We start from the raw sequence: 20,921 nt of genomic DNA, 5'->3' as shown, positions 1-20,921 counted from the left end.
TATCTTATTTCCCTTCGGCCCCGAGCATTCTCAAAGGGACTTCTCTTTTTTGAAATTACAATGAACCAGAGGCTTTAGTAGGTGTGTATGTGTGTGTACGTGTATCAGAGCGTACGATCGATCCGATTCTCGTCCGCGTTTAATCGCGCATAAATTGAGCAATCCTCTTTAATTGCAGCCTGAACGGACCGTGGAAGTTGTTCCCGCATCGCCAGGATTTACATATTCGAAGCTACTTTATAGGAGACGAAATCGCGTTTCCTGGTCGGGCAACGTGCTGCATACGCTTTTCACGCAAATCAGATTTTACCCCCTTTTATCTCTTTTCTCTACGCGACGAATCGCTTATTTTTATTGTCGTTTTCGAGAAAGAGCCTTGCGCTCCTCGCAGTTTGATCGGATCCTTCTTTTCCTCTTTTTATTTCCTCTTCTTCTACGCGAAGAATTATTTTCATTCTCGTTTTCCAAAAACATTTGCGTATCCCTGGTAATTCGAAGGGATGCTTTCTTTTTCCTCTCTTCTTTTCATTTTTCTACGTGAAGAATGATTTGTCCTCTTTCTCGAAAAGTATCTTTGTATTCCTTTTGTATTTCTTGATGGGTTTTTCTCCTTTTTTCCCCCTTTACCTCTTTTCTTTCGTACGCGAAGAATCATTTTCTTTCGTTTCATTTTCGTGTTCGAGAAATACTTTGTATCGCTTGTAGTCCGATAGGGTTCATCTGTGTGATTAAAAACCGACACATTTGCATATGGAGATTTATATACGGTGCAGGTAATTTGACGTCCTAAAATCACGTGCTCGGATCGATTAAAATGCATGCACCTCGAGATTCCACGGTCTTCGTGCACGATCTTTTATCTCGTTGGTAAAAGACGATGACGAGCATCATCAAATTTTTTGCGCTGCCTTTGAACCTCGTAAACGATCCCCTTCACGATGCTTCGCGTGGAACCACCCCTTTATCTGCTTCTTGGATAATTATCTTGCAAATTCTTCGCGTCTTCTTCAATGTTGAAGATACGCTTCTAAGCTTTAACCCTTTTCGTTATTTCATAAATTTAAGTGCGTCTTGTCGAGTAAAATCCGCCTTATAACCGCAAAGGTTAAGAATTTTTATTATCAATTTACGAAAACTTTAATACTTTGCTGTTGTAATATTACTTTACATACGAATGCCTTGCTCGTTGAAATTAATTTGGTCGAAATTGAACGAACGTTAATTAAAATTGAACTCAGTCACATCTTTTCCCGAATGTATTAATTCGTTCAAATAAATTACATTAATTATACAAAAATGGAAGAATTCGTTTCTTCCAAATGTAATCCAAACAACGTGATAAAATCAGTTGTACTTATGTACTGTAATGATTAATGCTGATTTCTCCTTATTACATCGGTAGTCAGTTCGTGCATGTATTACGTAATCACAGTCATGTTTATACTTCTTCGATCTTAACGATCTAACGACGTATATCGACCATTTCCGTGAGTATCTTAAATTATCGTAATTCGTTTTCTGCAATAACGAGATAACGCTCCCGCACGAGAAATATGAAACATTCCAACATTACGATACCGTATGTTTTACTGCATTCCTTAGACAACAAATTATTCAGTTCGTCGAGCATTAGGGTTGGTCCATTAATGTCTATATAATTTTGCATATAATAAAATGTTTGATTCTATTATCTGAATTTTTCAATCTTTCTTTTCTTTTTTCAATAAATGTTTTTTAATCGTTGCACGTATATCATCAGACATTATTTTACAGTTGAGAATTTTCTCTTTCATATGTGATATTGATTCAATACCTATATATATGAATTTCCTTTCATTGTGTTTAAGATTCAGTGAAGTTGAAATAATTAAACATCGATCGTTTTATATACAGACAACCTAGCAGAAAATTGAAAACTTTCCTCGTGGGTTTAATTCAGTGATCAGAGACTGTGATTCGAATGTCCACCAAAAAAAAAAAAAGAAAAAAAATATTGAAAAGCTTGGAATTGCTTGAAAATGAATATTCGACAATTTCTAAATAGGACTATGGTCGAACGGTTCAAGTTTTATTTCTTTTCGTTTTTGTCCTTAGAAATTTTCAGGAACCTATTTTTCAGTTACCCAGTGACCAGTTTATGGCTGACCTTGGACCCTAAATTCGGGAAATTTATTGCGAGCACAACGAGGGTGCGCGTATCTGGGAAAACGCGTTCATACCCAGTGACCCACAGAAACCGGACAATAAAGGAGAAAATAGTCGACGGTAGTGGGTTACTATGTTGCATCGTTGGCACCAAGTGATTTTTCCTTTCTACCGATAACCCTCGCCAATTTTGCTAGCACAATATGACTACCTTTAATCACCACAGCAAAGTACCTTCCGGAAAATATATTGGACTGGGTCAACACGTTTCGAACGTACACACTAATTGCTATTTTTATTACCTGTATATAAAATAAAAAAATTATATAGAACTGAACAAATGTTAAAAAATTATTGATATTTTTAAGAACTACTGCCTCGTTTGAAATTCTATATTATAAAGAATTTACATATTCAATGGTATAATAGGTCCATCAATTTTGTGTAATTAAATTAAATTTTGTCTTCTATTTATGCAACAAATAGATTGAGTCCAGTATAATCTATATACACCTATTTATCTGTCTATTTTCTACCTATATTCATAGTTACTTGTATCCATCAATGTTATTCAGACGAATACCCAAAGAGATCGACATATATATTAGAGGCCCTAATGGGATATTATGGGGTCAACGCATAATTGTCTTCATTATTTTTGTATAACTCTTGCAAACTTTTATTTCGATCATTATTTTGCACCAATCCGAAAATTCTGATCCATCGATCGTTTTTCTAATCTAACTTCTCACCTAGGATCTAGCTCTGAGAAGTCGTGGCAAATGTGCATCGTGTGTTCAAACGTTTATGGTACATACGATTGTGAACATACTGAAAGCTGTTGAAAGCGTTTCAAATGTCGTGACTAGATCCGTTCCGTTTAATCTATCCACAGATGTGCTCGTACCTTTATAAAAGTAACACGACAATTTCCCTCAGAATGTCGCCGCTCGGTTAGTCTTGTTCTTGCAGGCGGTCTATTTGGTTTTATTCGGCTTTCTCTCTCTTCGTACCCTCTCTTTTTGCGTTTTTGGTCAGCTTAAAAGATTTCACGACGCTACGTTTAACTTGTGCCGCCTAACGAACGGATGCTGCCACGTATTGGCGGCTCTTGATGCAGAGCGAGGGATTTTATGGTAAATGGAGTGGATAATTAAGCGTTTACCGCCGAGTCAATCGGCATCGTGGATTTTTCTTCTAAATAAGCGTTATTTCCGCGGCGATAGTGACAACGTACGGTCGTCGATTACGAAGTACTACATTAACGAGACCGCCACACCGGTCGACCGGTTTCTCTGCGCTTTTGCACGTTTCAATTTTTAAAAATTATCAACGTTCTGGAAGACAGGAAGCGCCGACAACCGCGCGCAATCTCGTTAAACCCCCTGACGGATATTACTTGTTTTTTGCAACTGTCTTCTTCCCTTTCATAACCAGGATGTCCTTTTTTTCTTGGTTTGGTACAAACGTGGTCAATTTTCGTGCGTATCACGTCTCTGTTGCATTCCCTCGGGGACGGTTCATCGCATCATTTATTTTATGCCCGTATTAAACAGCAGTCTCGTCCGAGTTTAACACTTTTGCGTATAACGTTAAATTCTTCCTATATTATCGCGTTTTGAACGCGAAATATTTATTTTACGAAGTGGAATGTTATAGTTGATTATTTTAAGTTATTCAGAAGCGAATTTTTATTAAGGACTCAAAGAGAAATTACTTTTTCCTAGTTATCTATTTATTTTTCCTTCGTTTCTTTTAGATAACGTACGTGAACATTGGTAGATTAGAATGTTCATGGATTTATACGAAATTTAAAATTGTAAAAATGCACAGAATGCACGTAGTATATACAGTGATCACATGAAAGTGTACTATCAAGTCGCATGAAACTTAATGTGTTTGCACTTAATTAGTATATGGATGTAATTAGAAATACAATACCGTACAAGTACATTTTGTGGTCTCTATAAAAGTCTACATATAAAGCACCCAAAGTATAGTACTCGTTATAATACTTGCTTCGTGGTTTCATTTGTTAAATTGTATTCGTTAAAGTATATCATTGAACGTTAAAGTCAATCCTGAAAGGATTTTTAGGTCTAGCATTGAAAATTTAGATGATAAATAGAATGGAATCGACGAACCGTAAAAAGAAACTTTTGATTTCAGGAGACGATGATGGACTACGAGGGTGACGGAGGGGAGTTGGAAGAGCTCGTTGATCTGGCAACCGACGTAGCGGATTCATCCCTGACAATTCGAGGTAATTAAACTTTCATTCTTCACCCCACGTTTCTCTCTCCCCCTCTCTCTTCCCTATAGATAAAGAAGAGACCGCGGTTCAATGAACAGGATGTTTTCGTTTAAACAGGGAAGCTTTCCAAGGGGTCGCAATTAGGGGTGCAATTGAGTAAAATGTACACGAATCTGAATTTTCCTCCAACAATCGTGGCACTAACAATCCAATTAATTAGCAACGACTGAAAAGCCACTCTGATAATAATGATCTTTCATAAAATAAACTTATAATAAATTGTCCAAGTATAGCAAATTGTATAGTTGATGAGGATCACGACGTCTATTGCTCTGGTTCATTAATGAAATCCCAAATTGCATCTTTGTTTCCTTGAAATGAAATCCTGAAGCACCCTTAAAAACTCCTTCGACTAAATACAGTGACGGATAAAAGAAATTTTAAAATGATAAAAACATGAATTTTGGTAGCTTCCGTACTGAAAATTCTCTGCCATATCGATAACATTCTATGTATCATACATATATATACATTGCTTTTATCAAATATAAATTCATTTTGTAAAATTATCGTGTCTCTCTATTGTCTTCTTATTTTACGAACCTTATCTTGTACCATTGTATAAAGCTACACTACATTCTATTGTTTTATCTCCTTTATATCACTCAACGATTGAAGTTTCAAAATGTTTCATACAACGCGCATAATATATTCATAAAAGGTGTCTTCTATTGTTCAAATACCTGTATGAGCTTGTGTATGTTTCGTTCGAGAGTTCTCTTCACTTCAGCTAACGTTATTATCCCTCGAGGCATTCATAAAGCTTGCAAACAAGTTCCTTGCAATTCAAATGCTCCTTCGAATATCCTCGTTTCCATTTCTATTCCTAACTACCCTCTTGTTTTACACCCCCTTTCCGTCCTGGTGAAACCAGTGCATTCGTGCAGTTTATTTGCTCGTTAATTAGATTGTCGTAGAATAGCGGGGTAGAGAAAACGGCATTAAGAGAGTAGGTTCGCGTGTAACGAGGCGGAATAACGCCGAGACCTGTGCGGTGGATAGGCTGGAGGAAGAGGGTGGATGGGTGCTCGCGGGCGTAAGGGGTGGCTCTCGAAAATTGTTAAGCTAAATAAACGTTCAGCTGCGGGGAAAATTGGTAGAAACGCAATTACTGTGCTATCCCGCACAAAAGGGGAATATTTTCACCCTAATATTCCCGAGACAGAATAATTATTTACAGCCGCAAGAGAAAACTGTTTGTCACGGTCTTTCACTTTGTGCTGGCTTAGTCATAGAGAAAATCACTTCCAGGTAGCGCCTTGTAAGCGTATCGTTAAAACGTTTCGTGTCAGACCCTTGATCGGATGTGTTCCTTCCAGGAGACGAGAATGAGGTTAGAAAGAGGACAAGTGATGTAAGAAAAAAATGTGACGTTTATGGTTAATTACTTCCGTTAGTGTCGGTCGAGGGATGAAAGATCGAGGAATCTTTCCAACCCCTCGGCTTGTAAGTAAATTCTTCTTCAATTTACAAAATTTAAAAGTCATCACAGTAATATCTCTTCAACATAAATATATGCAACATTAGGATCGATCGATAAATGATTTTTGGAAATATATTTTTGAATATCTTTGTAACGACTACTTCAAAACAGCGGCTATAAATTGCAACAATTCAAAAACATATAATCCTTGTTCTTCTTCCGACATATTGCGTATAGTTCATCAATCGTGGAAATTTTTCATTGTCTACAAATATTTCTATCCTTTTACAAATCCTATTTTACATATATCTTCTCAAAATTGAGAATCTTCTCTTTCATACATGATTTCAATGTCTTAACTTTTCCATATAAAAATCCCATTTCATTGGGGGATTCAACGAAGCTCGACCTATGTGTCAGTCACGGTTTTTTTAATACCAGTTAATTACTATTAACTCCAAGAATTTCAGCCATAAAACAAATCCCAAGAAAGGTGATGAAACTATCCTAAAGCTCGCTAGAAACGAGGTTGCTCGAACGAGAATGGCGATCTTCCACAATTTTACAAAGAAAGAAACTCAAAGGAATCCGTCCTGGACCGGTCAGAAGGGACGCAGAAGATGCAATAACATCGAGATTGTCAAAAGTGGAGCCAAGCTTCCGTGTTCTCGGTCAGAAAGAGTCAAAGTCCTCGAGTCGAACGGTTAAGGGGCGAAGGAAAAAGGAACGAGGCGATTCCCTTTTTGGCGAAGAAGAGATTTTCTCGCGCGATTATTTCGACCAGGCGAAATTGTCCGGATCCCAGGATTCGTGTAATTACGTCCTTGGTTCTCGCGCGATGACTTTACGACAAAGTATACCTTTGGTTTACCACTTTATAATCAAGCAACCTCGCCTGTTCCCCTTCCGCGATTTGAGCTGTCCACTTAAACGCGTTCGGTAATCGCTCCTAATTACCCGGTCCTCCTGCTCGGCCTGTCTTTCACTTTCGAATGGTGGCTGGTGGATTCCTCGAGGCAACGTGGAACATTCGGTCACGCGATCTTCCCGAAACGATCCACGATCGTATCGATCGCGACTACATATCGTCGGAACTGATACCGGATTGACATAGCAAAATAGAGCTGCTTGAATATCGCTAAACGTATTCGATCTGGTACATGTATCGACGTCAGCTTTTAAAAAGTATTTCTCAACGACGTAACGAATGTTCTGGAAATTTGTCAAGTAAAACTAAATGAAAAGAACTATTCCCAATGTTAGTCCTGAAGATAGGAATCGTGGAAATCCTTTCGCAACTGAACGTGCTAGGCTTCAACGTCTTAAAATTCGATTTTCAACATTGCACTCGTTGCGTATTTCGAGACACACCGTTAGTCTTAGATGTAATAACGAAAGAATGAGAAAGGGTCGTATATCATACGTCCGGCAAGAGAAAATAATCAAAATCGAGCGAATGACTTGAATAACCCTATGGTAGGATTATTTGAGTTCACAAAAAGGTATTACGTAAGCATTAAACTTCATTGAGACAATTTTAAACGAATAAAAAATACGATGGAGAATCTAGTAGAATATTTAATAGAGATACCAAAATTAATTTGGTATCTTATTAATAATTAATATTTATAAAATTGTTACTGTAACAAAGAATATCTGAATTTTTGATGGGTCACTATATAGTATGATATACGTCGTAAAGATTTTAAGACTCCAATGATTTTGCAAACTTATTTAATTTTCTGCAAGTGTTTTAATACTGATAAATTGGTTGAGTATCAATATATATAGTGTCATTCTCATCACTAGTTCCAACTTCGTTCGGTTTCACGACGAGCTACCAAAAACTTCTGTTTTTTTTTAAATTCTTTCTGGTTGCTTTTAATTGCTTCTACCGGTCTCTCCGGTCCATCGTCTTCGATCGATAATTTGTAGGGTCGACAGGGATTGCGATCGAAATTTCTTCCTTGGTTTCTTCCAATCGTCTTTAATTGGCTCAAACGGTAATTATTTCAAGCTTCTCATTTCAACCTACCGCGACAAGCTTCGTTTATGCCCTGTTTTGCATATACAAAAAATTGTACCTTAACAAGGCATGATCTAATTAAAAATTACTATATTCCACGAATTAATTTTAGTTTTAGTTAAAACTGATCTCTAAATTGATCAAGGCAGATACGTTTCTACCGTTGATAAAAGAAATTGATAAAAAGAAAGCTTTGTCTGGCAATCTTCGAAAGCTCGGTCTCGAGAGGACTGGAACTTTTACTTTCCATGTGATATAACCAGTCCAAAATTATTTTTGCGTCGCTTCCTTCAGCACAAAATGATTATTAGCAATCATCTTCCACATCAACTCTATCAAATCAAATTTATTTATACGATCCTCGATTCTCTGCCAATTTACGAACGTCCTCGTGAATTTCGTTCCTCTGGGCTTCGCCTTGTCGCGTAAATAACTTATCGATGCGTCTGTAGGTTTGCTGTTCGTGAGCTCACTGTTCGTCGTCTCGGCTCTTTTGTCAAAGAACAAAGGTAATCGAGTTTCCCCAGGAATATGGGAAATTTGTTGCTCTCCAGCAGTCTCACGCGAGACAGAAATGTTTCTCGATCCCTTTTCGAACCGTACCTGCTTTCGTAGGATGCGCAGAAATCCTAGAAAATTTTTATTCCAAGGGCCATGGGGAAGGGTCGTGCCTTTTCTGCCAACAATATTTCCCCTATCATCAATCTGCCTGGGAATTTCGATGATCTTTCCCCGTGTGTCCCGTGGACGGCTTGCTATTTCCATATACATTTGATAATATAAAAAAGAGAAAGAAATGAATTTTTTATAACTAATTTCGATAAGTAGAGTAAGATTAATAGAGCTTCTCTCAAAAATAAAATTTTCGACTCGTTTAGGTGAGTTGAGTTTGATAAATTGAAATTCAGATTACCGGAAAAGAAACATCGATCCATTATCAAGTTCTTACGCTTCGTTAGAATTATCGAAGCTCATCTGTTTTACTGAAATTAATCAAATAATCGCAATTTGATTAATCTGGATCTAGGACGTCATTTCGTAAAACGTTATTTCATAAAATTTACGTTTAGTAAAAACAAAATATATTCTGATTTTATTTGAAAGTTTAATCTATCGTCTAATTCATATACTTCACTAGAATTATTAATATTCTATTTTTCATTCAGCTAGTCGAACCTAAACAACTTGACTAATCCGAATCAAGATTATTATACACCAAGGCCACCGTATATTAATTTATCAAGATCTCGATAGCCTGCAACACAGAATCGATCGACCTGATTCTAACACATCTCCGCCATTAATCGTTGCCCCTTAACCGTCTGAAATAAATTTTCAACTGGCTCGATCGGGCTTCTTGGTCTCGTTACCATCCCGGTATCGAGAGTTAAAACGGCTCCCAGTTTCCGGGACAACATCAGGACACCAGATAACGACATCATCTTTCTCTCTCTTTTCGACTGTTTCAAAGTCCATTTATAAGATTCATTAAAGTTTTGCCGGTCGTTACCATTAATCACAAAGCGGTGGGATGCCTGTTCGTGCGCTATACACGGGGAAAATAACTTTCCGCTTACGGGCGTACGAATCTACTGACCCCTTTTTGAAATATGAATTTTATATGCTAATGGTGGCTCGCTTCGGCGAGTTACTTCGGCCGCTTACAACCGTAGGCGTTTCAATCTTCCGACGAAAATTCCGGCAGCCGAGCAATTTCTGTTCCAAGAGGTGGCTGAATAATAGAAAGAGCCGTACGGATCGAATTCGCTGCGATTTACGATCTATAAATTTCGTTTCTCTCTTTCTCTCTCGCTTATTTGTAATCCGCGTCGAAATTTGTTTGCGATGAAAGTTTTTTTGATTTTGAAAGATGAAAAGTCCGTGAAACCGAAAAGAACGCGGGAAAGTCAAACCACCGTTCCATTTTCGTCATTCGAATCCCTCTAAACGATAAATAACGTTAAATTCGATTCGCGCGATTGATTTTCCAGAGTACTGCCACGATATGAATTTGTCTTTATTTTAATAACAGAGACAATACGATTGAGTTTGCGTTTACATTTGCTGGGTTGATCGTTTTAATTGCTACGATCTTAAGACTTTAAGAGCACATTCTTGTTCATTCTCTGATCTTAATTTCATTTTACGAACGAGCAGGAAAATTGAAGTTTTATCAATCGAAAAATCAAGTTTCAACCCATCTCTACTTCTTGCTTTTCCCAATGGAACCGCTAATCTTTCCAGAAGAACGTTTTCTCTCACCCTAGGAGAATTTGTTCCAACGGTCTTTACGTAATCTTCAATAGTCGAAGAATCTTTAAGGGGTGTCATAAGTTGACAGAAGACGTCCGGGCTTATTCTTCTTTCCCATCAGGCTATCATCATCCGTCTTCTTGACTTCCTAACGATGAGTGGAAGAACATTTTACATGGACCTTATGAAACTTTTATCTATGGTATACCTTCCTTATTCTCGAAAAGGGAGATCGTTCCTATTATTATTCAAGTTTGCTATATTTATAACTCGAGGTAACTTTTATATTTTTATTATGTGGGGTGATTTGGGAAGTGTTTATTCATGAAAATCTAATTGATCTTTCTATTTTAATGTCCCTTGACTTGAATCAATAGAGTTCAAACGGGAACAACTCGTCAGTTTCGAAGTCAATTACAGTCATTTTTTAAATGTTCGATAGTACTCAGGGAAATTTTGAATTTGATTGTTTCTGCATGTATGAAAGCGTCAAAGGAATTTTTATGTATCGTTTACGAGAAATTTAAAGATGAAAGAATGCACATAACCCTTATGATAATATCCAATAGGTAAAACAAAAGTATAAATTCCAAATATTCGCAGTGTAATAACGATTTCAGTGAAAAATATATCACGTGAAAGTTGAATTGTTTCAATGGTGATGTAATTTGATTTGCCTGAAACGTATCGATTTACCGAATCTATAGAATAGTTCTTGTTCGCCTGTTCAACAATAGAACATTTGATAGACTCAGTTGGTAATAGAACCGTTCAAGGAGGTGATCCTGTAATTGTTTTAAACAGTATAGATCATATCCGTGGGACATGGACACGTTGTTTACCCTTCAAGCCCTTTAAATCTCTGACTAACCTAACTCAATCCATACAACTTTTCCTCGTCTCAGAGACCATAGAAAGGAGACATTTAAATCTAGCTATCCCTGTGGGAACGTCCGGCGTCCACGTCCCGGGGGTTTGTCGTCCGGTGGGAAAAAAACAATGAACTCGTTTCTGACTGGTCCAGACTCCGCACTGGTGTCGATCGTATGAAAGGAAAAAAGAAGAGAGCGACTAACGTTCGAGGCTTTTTAAAAAAGCAAAAGAAAAAAAGGGAACGATTTACGTATCGAGAAAAAATCGTTTGGTTCGTGAGACATGATTTCAACTGGTTCCTCTCAAATAATTTTCTTGTTAATCTACGTACGCGAATCGAGATTTTAATCGGGACCCGTTTGGCCGTTGTCTCGACTTGCCTAATTAATGTTCGTCTAAATTATAATTAAAAGTATTATTTACATATATAAAATTATAATTTTAATTTTAAATTTTTATCATTACATTTTTTAGTAGTAAAGTGATATAACTTTTTGTAGTTATAGTCTACATTTTGTACTTATTGTACTTGTATGTTGTTACAGCCCCATAACTTAATTTCAGCATGTTTACCGAATCTGAATTTAATTAATTACCTTTCATTGTGTATTTCATTAAATAATAATAAAACTTTCATTCAATTTTTAAATTAAAGGACAGCAAATTCTAGTTCAAGTAGATTATTAAAATCCTTGGTTTCTGTGATTCGATCAATTTTGTTTATCAGATTTGATTATGTTTTGCTGGAAATGGTACAAGTGCAATTTCCAACATTCGCCAAGGATATTCCCTCCACCCTCTCGTTTATCAAAAGCAACATCCTTTACCGTGCAGGAAAATACGATATATCCATACAAACACCATTTCCCTAAACGAACGCAAATTCTGCTTTCCAACTATCCTCCCAACCCCAACACGTTGTTACATAATTCATAACAAGAACAGACTTTCTTGTTCAATCCTCTCGCTTCTCATCCCGTGGAAAGTAATAATTCCCAACTTATTTAATCTCCCTTATTCAGATATAATACACTTGGTAGACTATCTTTTTAATTCTACGAACTCTGCGTAAATATTTATATCTAATTTAAATAAAATTTTATTTATACTCTATCGTTACACACTCCTAAACGTGACTTTTCAAACATTCGATACTCCCTACCCGATGCTCACAATCAGATTTGATCTCCTTTCTACCACCTCGTCCTCCTCCAAACACCGATTCTCCCACAAATTCCCATGATCGTTTAATCACGCACGATACTTATCCCTAAGAGTGCTTTAAAATATCGATTTGGATTCACAAATTATTTAATTTTCAACTTAGACCTAACAATTTTGTGATCCGACTATTCACCTGTACAAACGCATTTGTTTTAGAATTCGTTTGAACGTGATTTCTTAAGAGTCAAGAATCTCATATTAAATATCCACTGTGAAACCTAATTTCATTTTTTTCACCATCCCATTCTCCTCGAAACATCTACCAACTCTCCCATCAGTTTCCCAAAAGGTATCCTATATCGAAATATCGTTTAATCGAACACCATATTCCGGATGTCCACGGCATCCACGTTCCCAGGAATAGGTGAGTAACGAACTGGCCCTACCTGACGTCTCGTCGAGGGTTCTCAGAAGGGTGTACTCGTACAGGGGTGTGTGTGTGTGTGTGTGTATATATGTATATATACAGAATATGGTTGGGCACTATTACAACGAATAAGAGAGAAGGGAAGAGAGTAAAGGAGGCTCGTGCGAAATTCGATGATTCGCAGGAACGGATGACGGGGTGTGTAGCGACAGGTAGTTCCCATGGGAGGTTCATGGTGGAGGATTCCCACAGGAACGAGACGCGAAACCGGGCCACGAGACTCGAGGCGAATTCCGGTCGGCGATTCTCTTTGATTCTTTCGCGAGGCTCGCTTTTATCGAGTCGAGAATCGAGTTCTATGGCTTTTCACGTATTCTGCTTCATTTGTCTCTCCCTCCCTCTCTCGATCCCTGACAAAAATTCGTCGGTAAACTAAGGATTTTTATGCATTTATGGGAAACTTAAAACTGCGAAAATGAATAGAATCGTATGACGTGAAAGGACATATAAAATATCTTAAGTATACTTGCTCGTTGTAACATTTAGCGAGTGAAACAAATCTCTGATTAAGTTTTATTTCCTTAGCCGCGTTGAGAAAACATTTAATTTGCATAAACGTTCGCAGTCTACTCATCACCAATGTTTAACTGTCCCTCAGGAAGTTTGTTCTGGTTTTGCATAAATCATTTAAGCGATCGTTCTCTTTTTACCTTCCCCTTTTTTCCCTTGCTTTTTTAAAATCAGCGTTTGCGAACTGGGGAAAAATTCTCTTCTCTGTATGAACGATAATTCGTGGAAATTTGCGAATTTGCCAGAGGAACGACGTACAGTCGCTCGTGAAAGCATTCGAACATTTAACGTAGAAAGTTTTTACCCGTATATCATATGTGTTACGTAAAGCGTTTTGAAGTTTCATTTCGATTTATTGAAATTTCTTCACCGGTAGTTCCCATATATATTTATAGATTGGTTAGAAATTTTATCAATATGATCACGATAGATGGCACAGCTAATTCGACTGCAGGAAAGGACACGATAAATCAAATTTCTTATCTTCTACGGGGAAGCAGTCAATCAATTGGGATAATTGGGATTTCCAAATTATCTTTTTATTTTATGCTCTTCAAAATTTTCAAGTTATTGCTGATCATAATAATTACATCTTTGGTATCCTCTAAACTTATCAGTTTCGTTTTCAACGGACTCACCTTTTAATCCAACAGACTGTTTTCTTTCGAGATTACCATATCAATTAAAATCTTTCCGTTTAATCATAACGTAAGAACAAAGTCAGGAAATTAACAAAGCTGTACCTATTACATGTTTCCTCTGTGAACCTCATATTCATACAGAACTTCGTAAAACTTTCCTGCAAACGACGTGTTTGTGATTCTTTAGGATCGCGTTTTTAATGACTGGTTGCGCTTCCTTGCGAACAAACGTTTCGTAAACATTGCAGTACAACGAAGAACCACAAACACGTCGTCTAATAACTATCCTGAAACTTCAAAATCTAAGAAAGTTTCTGCAAGTGTAATACTTTCACGAACCACTCTCGAAAGACAAACTGCAAACTGGATTGCTAAACTTTCAAAATCCCATACTTCGTCACTACTCGCCCCCGTACGAACCTTTATACATACATACACACGCAAATGCATTGCTGGGTCTCTGCGCAGATGCCGCGGAGAGGTTGCTGACGTTACTGGGCGTGGACGAGGATCTCGAGGACCTGGTGTCGTCCTCCGAGGACGAAGGTGTCGAACTGGACGATCTCGACGAGGACGAGGAGGAAGAGCAGCGCGAGAACGTCAGACTGTTGCATCAGTTGGCCGCTTCTTTGGCTGAGGAATTGAAGCAATCTCATCAGAAACAGACTTCGAACAGGCTCCTGGCCAGAGGTGATCCCTTCGATAGGGATCGAATGGAGCTGATTGGGATGAGTTACCTGGAACACAGTTGCCTTGATGAGGTCGAAGACCCGAAAGGAAGCAGCTGTTATCGAGACAGCGTGGCCGATAAGTGTCAGAGACAAGATTCGTCTCATTCGTTTGGCAAACAACACGCGATCTTCGAGCCTTATCAATATTTGGAGGGCCGTTTGAGGATGGACCAGGAAAGAGATGAAGGCAACAGCGACGTCGAGCAGGTTCCAGCGTCCTGGAATGCCGGCTGGGACGCCTGTGCTACGGAAGCCCTCAGATATCTCGTGGAGGACGAGGGACTGCCGCCTCATCATCCTACAGTCGTGGCGATGAAGGATCATCTGGAACTCCAAAGGGAACGCGCCTTCGCTCGATACACTACGTAAAGGAGTCACTCTGATTTTTATCGGATGAGGTACTTCTTTTTTTTCATTTTTGTTTATTCTTAAAGGGAAGCCCGTCTGGCTTTTACCGATAGGAACGCTTCCAGTGATGGAGGGCAATCGCGAGCCGAACAGAATGGAAACGAGGGGGTATTTCCTGTTCGGAAGCGAAGGTTGAAAGATGAATGTGGGGATGGATGATCGGAGGTGGTCAGATTCTTGTGGAATTAAGGAGGTCTTTGGTAATAGGTGTAGTTATGGATCCGGGGTGGAGGAATTTATAAGAGGATTAATAACTATGTACATTATCGGTTGGGAAGTATTAGGCCACTTACTGAGTGAATTTGAAAATTAATTGGAAGATTATTAAACGTTGAGATTGTTAACAAGTGATTAGTAAAGCGATTAGCCTTGAAGATTGTTATCTGGTTTGGAACCTACGTAGGCATATGAGATATTTTTCTAATGTGCAAAATTATCTCAAGTTCGTTCTACATATAACTTTTTTCTTAATAACGAGTTAAACATGTCCTTAAAATATTACGAGTCTTTCTGTACTTTGTACGAATATTTCTTATAAATTCTCAAGTACAAAATCATGATCAATTAGTAATTTCCTTGATAATTTGAATCAGCTATCGCATTTTATATCGAACCATAAAGTGTCCTAATACATTGATCAACTCCATAAAATGAGAACTACGAAAAAGTAATGATGTTACAATCGCTGTCATTTAAATCATATTATTATTATATCATCATATAATAAATAACTAATGGAAATAAGTCGTTTATTTTCCGAAACTCAAATACTAATCACGTATCTGTGTGATAAAATTGAGAAATTTAAATTACTCGATTTACATAATGTAAATAAAAGCAGGAGTTGATCAGTTTGGCTTTCAAGAGGCTCACTTATGAACAGGGCTGTATTTATCCACTTTTCAAGAAAACCTTTTCAAGAAAAATCTAGAAAAGGTTAAATCGTTGATATTCGACTTCTGAGATATCTTAAAGTTTGGACTTCAGCTGCGAATTTCAATGGTTATACACTGGAAGCCTCGTGTCCCACATTCACTTTTCAATCATCTCGAGTGGAAGCTTCGTGATCGTCCGCACCTTGGCGATTTTGCTCGAGCAGAGAAGTTCCTGTCACAATAAAAAGAAGGAAACATGACGAAACGAAGAAGGAGAATCTCTTTCCATTCAGAATAAAATGCATTCACCGTGTGTTTGTAAAGTGAACGACGCTTTCATACGGCGCACCGTGAGAGAGACACTGTGCTCGTCAAGTAGATTCGAACTTCTCCATAGATTTTTCTGGAGGATGTGGCTGTGGCTTCGTTCCGGGCAACTTTTTTTCAGGACGAGTTTTCTCGTCAAGCAATTACCGTGAGAATGTCGCGCGACTGATTTCTTCATAGCTTTGTCGCACGTCAAAAGTGAACGCCCGCTCGTCAATCCCTTTCTACGACCTTTCTCCTCACTTGAAAATTAACAATTAAGTGTTAGATCGTGTAATAAGTTCGTTCGCATTTCCTTCACAGAGCACCAAACTTTTATGTAAGATTACTTTTATATAAGAGCTATTTAATCGCCGATTTATCCTTTGCAATTGAATCGAGCAACTTACCATGTTCATGTAGTTATTTAATAACTGATATTCTACTCACATTCTTGATGTTATTTAACGATTAGCCGCGAACAAAATTTTCCGAGCATCGAAATAATAGAAGGAAACAGGAGTAATTTCACGAAGATCCAAGAACGTTGTTCTTCCTTCGTTACTATCGTTAGATAATAGAATTATAAGCAATATTTATATTATATCACTTGTCATATATCAACCAGCTAATATAGACAACGTTTATATAAAATTCCTGAGAATATTCATCAGAAGACAGATGAACTTGTTACACGATTTAATAAATAATCAACCAAAAATTCTAAAAACTCTAGGCTAATTAATACTAAGTACTATACTCTTCAAAGAGTTAAGATTCACGTTTGACGAAGGCTTCCAGCGACAAAACGATTCCGTTTTTTACTAGGCATTGTACAGTCACTGATATATTCCGTTTCTGGCTAAAAGACGATCGTGGATTGATAGATCTGCGATTCCTCAGGTTCCTACATCGATGATACAGCAGAAGGAGGATGAACTTAACATCCAATGGCGTGTACAGATTCACGTGTTTGCATTCAATTACCAAATCAGCATACTTTTCTTTTTTATTAATTCGTCCAACCATAAAGCGAGCCACCTTTTTTATCATTTTTTTTTTCTTTAGTAGCACAATTTTGTACTGGTTTTCATGTATTTTCGTTAATAATATTATAATCGCCATCCTTACTAGCATTATCGATTATTTTTCTTTTCCATTTTTTACTATTATTTTTTTTTTAATTATTTTTTTATATTATTTATTGTACCCTTATCGTGTTAGGCTAAGGAAATAAAGTTCTCTTTTCTCGCACGCTTTCGATCCATTGGACGTTAGATTCACTCCACGGAAAACGAATGTCAATAAACGATGTCAATACGAAGGGGTTCATACGCTGGATCGATATGAACGAGAGAAAAAAAAGGGCTGAACATCCCATGGGGCAGAATTTCTTAATTAATGTCGACAAAGAGAAACCTGTAGATTTTTATCGTGTATCGCTTTCGACTTTTTAACCTTTCAAAATTGCAAACAATGAAATATCATGTTAAGCAAGATATTAAAGAGTTCAATTATTTTTAAGGATACGAAAATAATTCGATCGATCGAATGATCAGGTCGATTGAAGAAATTTTAGATTTGATAAAAACGATTTTCTTCTATATTTGTCTTTTTCCGGAGTAGTGAACGGATACACTTCATATAGTGTCCTGCACATTTCAATTTTCTTAAACAACATAGTCATCGTGTTACGTTATTTTTATTACCGCGGATATTTATACAAATATGGGAAATCTTAGTGTTCAAATATGTACATAATGTTCAAAAACATATAAACTATATAAAGTGATATCCATTATGATATTTATCAAACTATCTAAGTTCTATTCCTTTGGCTTTATTCCCCAATGCAAATTTGCTTGAACATCTGCAGTTTAGTGCGTCAGTTTTATCGATATCGACTGATTTTGCACATTTGAAGGGTTGAAAAGCGAGGAGAGACGTCCGTTGAAATCAGAACTAAATACTCCTAGAACAAACTTGTAGATTATTTTACCGTAACAGTGTGATAATTCGAAATTATCAAGTTTTTTAATCGTTCGAATATTGCATCGCATTTGTGCCCGTTTTCTCAACATTTTCTCCAAAAGTTTACCAAGTGCCTCCGTTTAAGTCAGGCTCGTAAATCTTGACCCCATAAATAGACGGTGGATTTTTATGCAAATTCATATTTTTGAAGATAAACATAAAGAAAGTAGAACTCTCGGTAGAAAATTGTTTTGCCTGCCAAATATTATAGAAAGCAGTATACGTTGGACATTTTATACATTTTTTTATATTACGTGCACTCCGTGCAGTTTCCGTATAAACGCATAAAAATCTGTGTAAGCTATAATCGTAAAGCTTACTCTACACGCTAATTTCAAACCAGAAATGCTCAAGAATTTACAAAAAAAAAAAAAAAAAAAAAAAGGAAAGGAAAGGAAAAACAGTGCAATGCAATGTTCGATCGATTCCGATTAAAAATTCGTATACGATTGGGGGATCCAGTGTCGTCGATGGAGCGACAAAAATATTTAACGCTAGCTAATATCGAATTCTAAAAAGACAGTTCATCGATTAGATAGGTTTATAGAATATTTCTAGATGATTAAGTCAGCGACGAATCGTTCCTGGTGTACGAGGACAATTGTTCAACGTCGACATTGGATCGATGAAAAAGTCGTAAATCGGAGCATAAATTGTGGCGAGTGATTTTCGATCGACGATCGAACCTTTGATCACGAATCACTCGCTCGAAGAACCAGAGAGAATTTTCTGCCACGATCATCGATCTCGTGGAGACGACGTTCCATTTCGTTTATTTTTACGCTTTAACCCTTACGATGCCTATGTTTGACTATAATTAAATAATTACTGTGTACGCAGTTTCATTGAAAAATTCGATTTCAATCTATTACAATCCGTTATAACTAGACTGCTAGAATACTCGTGCAGATTTACACTTTCGCACACATGATTTAAAAAATGAAATCGAAGAGAAGAGATCTTTTCCACTTATTAAATATTGAAACAAATATTTATACTCTTTATGTATTTTTAGGTATTTATCGTGCAGTTTATGTGTTTTTAAATATTCTATGTGCATTCTATGGACTCATGCACAGTTAAATTTTTTATATATACGTTTACTTATAATTTAAGCCCACTTATAATTTATATTTTTCAACGTAAAGATCGAGGACGACTGGACGCACTATTATTTTTGTAACTAATAAAATTGCGAACGAATATTTCCTGTAAAAGTAGTTTGATTCCATAATGGGGAATTTAATGAAATACTTGAATGTTTTCCATGTTCTTAATTACTATTTTTTAGAATAAAATTATTAATAGCTAGTTGCACATTCCAATACGAATTTAACAATATGTGTAATACAGTATTGAAACCATTAAAGATGGCAATTAAGAGAGAAATTCAGATCTTTAATTAAATTACTTTTATGAAATTAAACAACTTTCACTTTCATCGAACATTTTTCCCTATCTTTGATAATTTGAAACATTGTGCGAATATTAAAGAATCTGTTTTTTTCTTTAATAATCGAGCTTATTCAAAAATGGCTGGAAAAATGAATCACGCAGCGTGAAGATGAAATCGCGTGCCTCCTCTGAACGACAACTTCCTCTAAATATTCGCGATGAACACGTTTCCACGAGATCGAGTCAGGATCGACTCACCACTTGTACATATGTGTAATATATCGTTTTAACTTATATACGACTATTGTTACTTTTACAATAAATCATTGTAGATAACATTGACCAGTAAATAAACGAGCGCTAAGTTAATTAAACTCTTTTTTTCATAGCTCCATTCCACGATGATTAATCATGCATCATTATTAGACTGCGGATATTTATGCGAATTTGCATTTTTATACACATAATTTACAAAATGGAACTTACGTAGAAGGTTGTCTAATTTACTAGATATCGTAAAGGGTGCTGTATCGAATATCGAAAAGAGTTTCAATGTTTTCTACATTTTTTCATATTACGTGTATTCTAGGCATCTTTGTATGCTCAAATTTTCAATAAACGCATAAAAATCCGCGGTTTGTTTTTTACAGTGCTAACGAAAGCTCAAAATATTTTATATAGCACGTCTAATACATACATTGCTGACCATAAGTATTAGAACATTTATTCGTTATATTTATCGGAAAAATTGAACGAATTTTATTTCATGTAGTATTCTACGTGGCAAGACGTGTATGTGTGGCGCGAATAAAATTACAGATCCATAATAAAATAAGTAGAAAATAAAAGTGAAAGGCATATATGTATTTGTATCAAATATCATCAACCGACCTAATTCTTATGGCCGTCGGTGTACACAAAAGGTTTCCACGGTAAGTATTGAAATATCATACTTTTCTCAAGCACAGTACCTTGAGAGATGACATTGTAAACAACGATCGTTTGTCGTCGAAAAACAATTTTCCAGATAATTTGTCTTTTCATCTGCCACAAAGGAACAGACGAAGAGAACGTCCTTTCAGCTTGTCCAGCTCGAAGAAGTCGAGGAACGTGTACATTGTACACTATGGAGATTTTGAAGGGATCCAAGAGAACAGAGAAATCCAGAAAGCATCACGGTGGCTGTGGGCTGTGGACACTAGAAGAACCCATAGGAAGGCTCTATCTGGCACGCGACCAGGTTGAAAAGGATCCCATGGGCAGGTTTATCGTGGCAGCTTGCCTTGGGGATCTCTCTACGCCAATGGGGCATCTGGTGTCGGTTCGTAGCACATGCCAT

The 20,921-nt window shown here is 36.9% G+C and overlaps 1 protein-coding gene across 1 annotated transcript in view; it reads left to right on the top strand.

Moving 5' to 3' along the window:
- LOC117217138 overlaps positions 1-15,542 on the top strand; it is a 31,142-nt gene extending 15,600 nt beyond the window's left edge. Inside the window, exons 2-3 of the mRNA XM_033464506.1 lie at positions 4,315-4,408; positions 14,305-15,542. Coding sequence (XP_033320397.1) covers positions 4,315-4,408; positions 14,305-14,936 — 726 coding nt within the window. The 3' untranslated portion in view covers positions 14,937-15,542. The remainder of the gene's footprint in view (positions 1-4,314; positions 4,409-14,304) is intronic.
- Positions 15,543-20,921: the final 5,379 nt, after the last annotated feature.

Source organism: Bombus bifarius, unplaced genomic scaffold (genome assembly GCF_011952205.1).
Source record: "Bombus bifarius isolate JDL3187 unplaced genomic scaffold, Bbif_JDL3187 scf7180000007966, whole genome shotgun sequence".
Taxonomy (NCBI): Eukaryota; Metazoa; Arthropoda; class Insecta; order Hymenoptera; family Apidae; genus Bombus; species Bombus bifarius.
The sequence above is the reverse complement of the archived record's forward strand: the minus strand, read 5'-3'. Positions and strand labels throughout refer to the sequence as shown.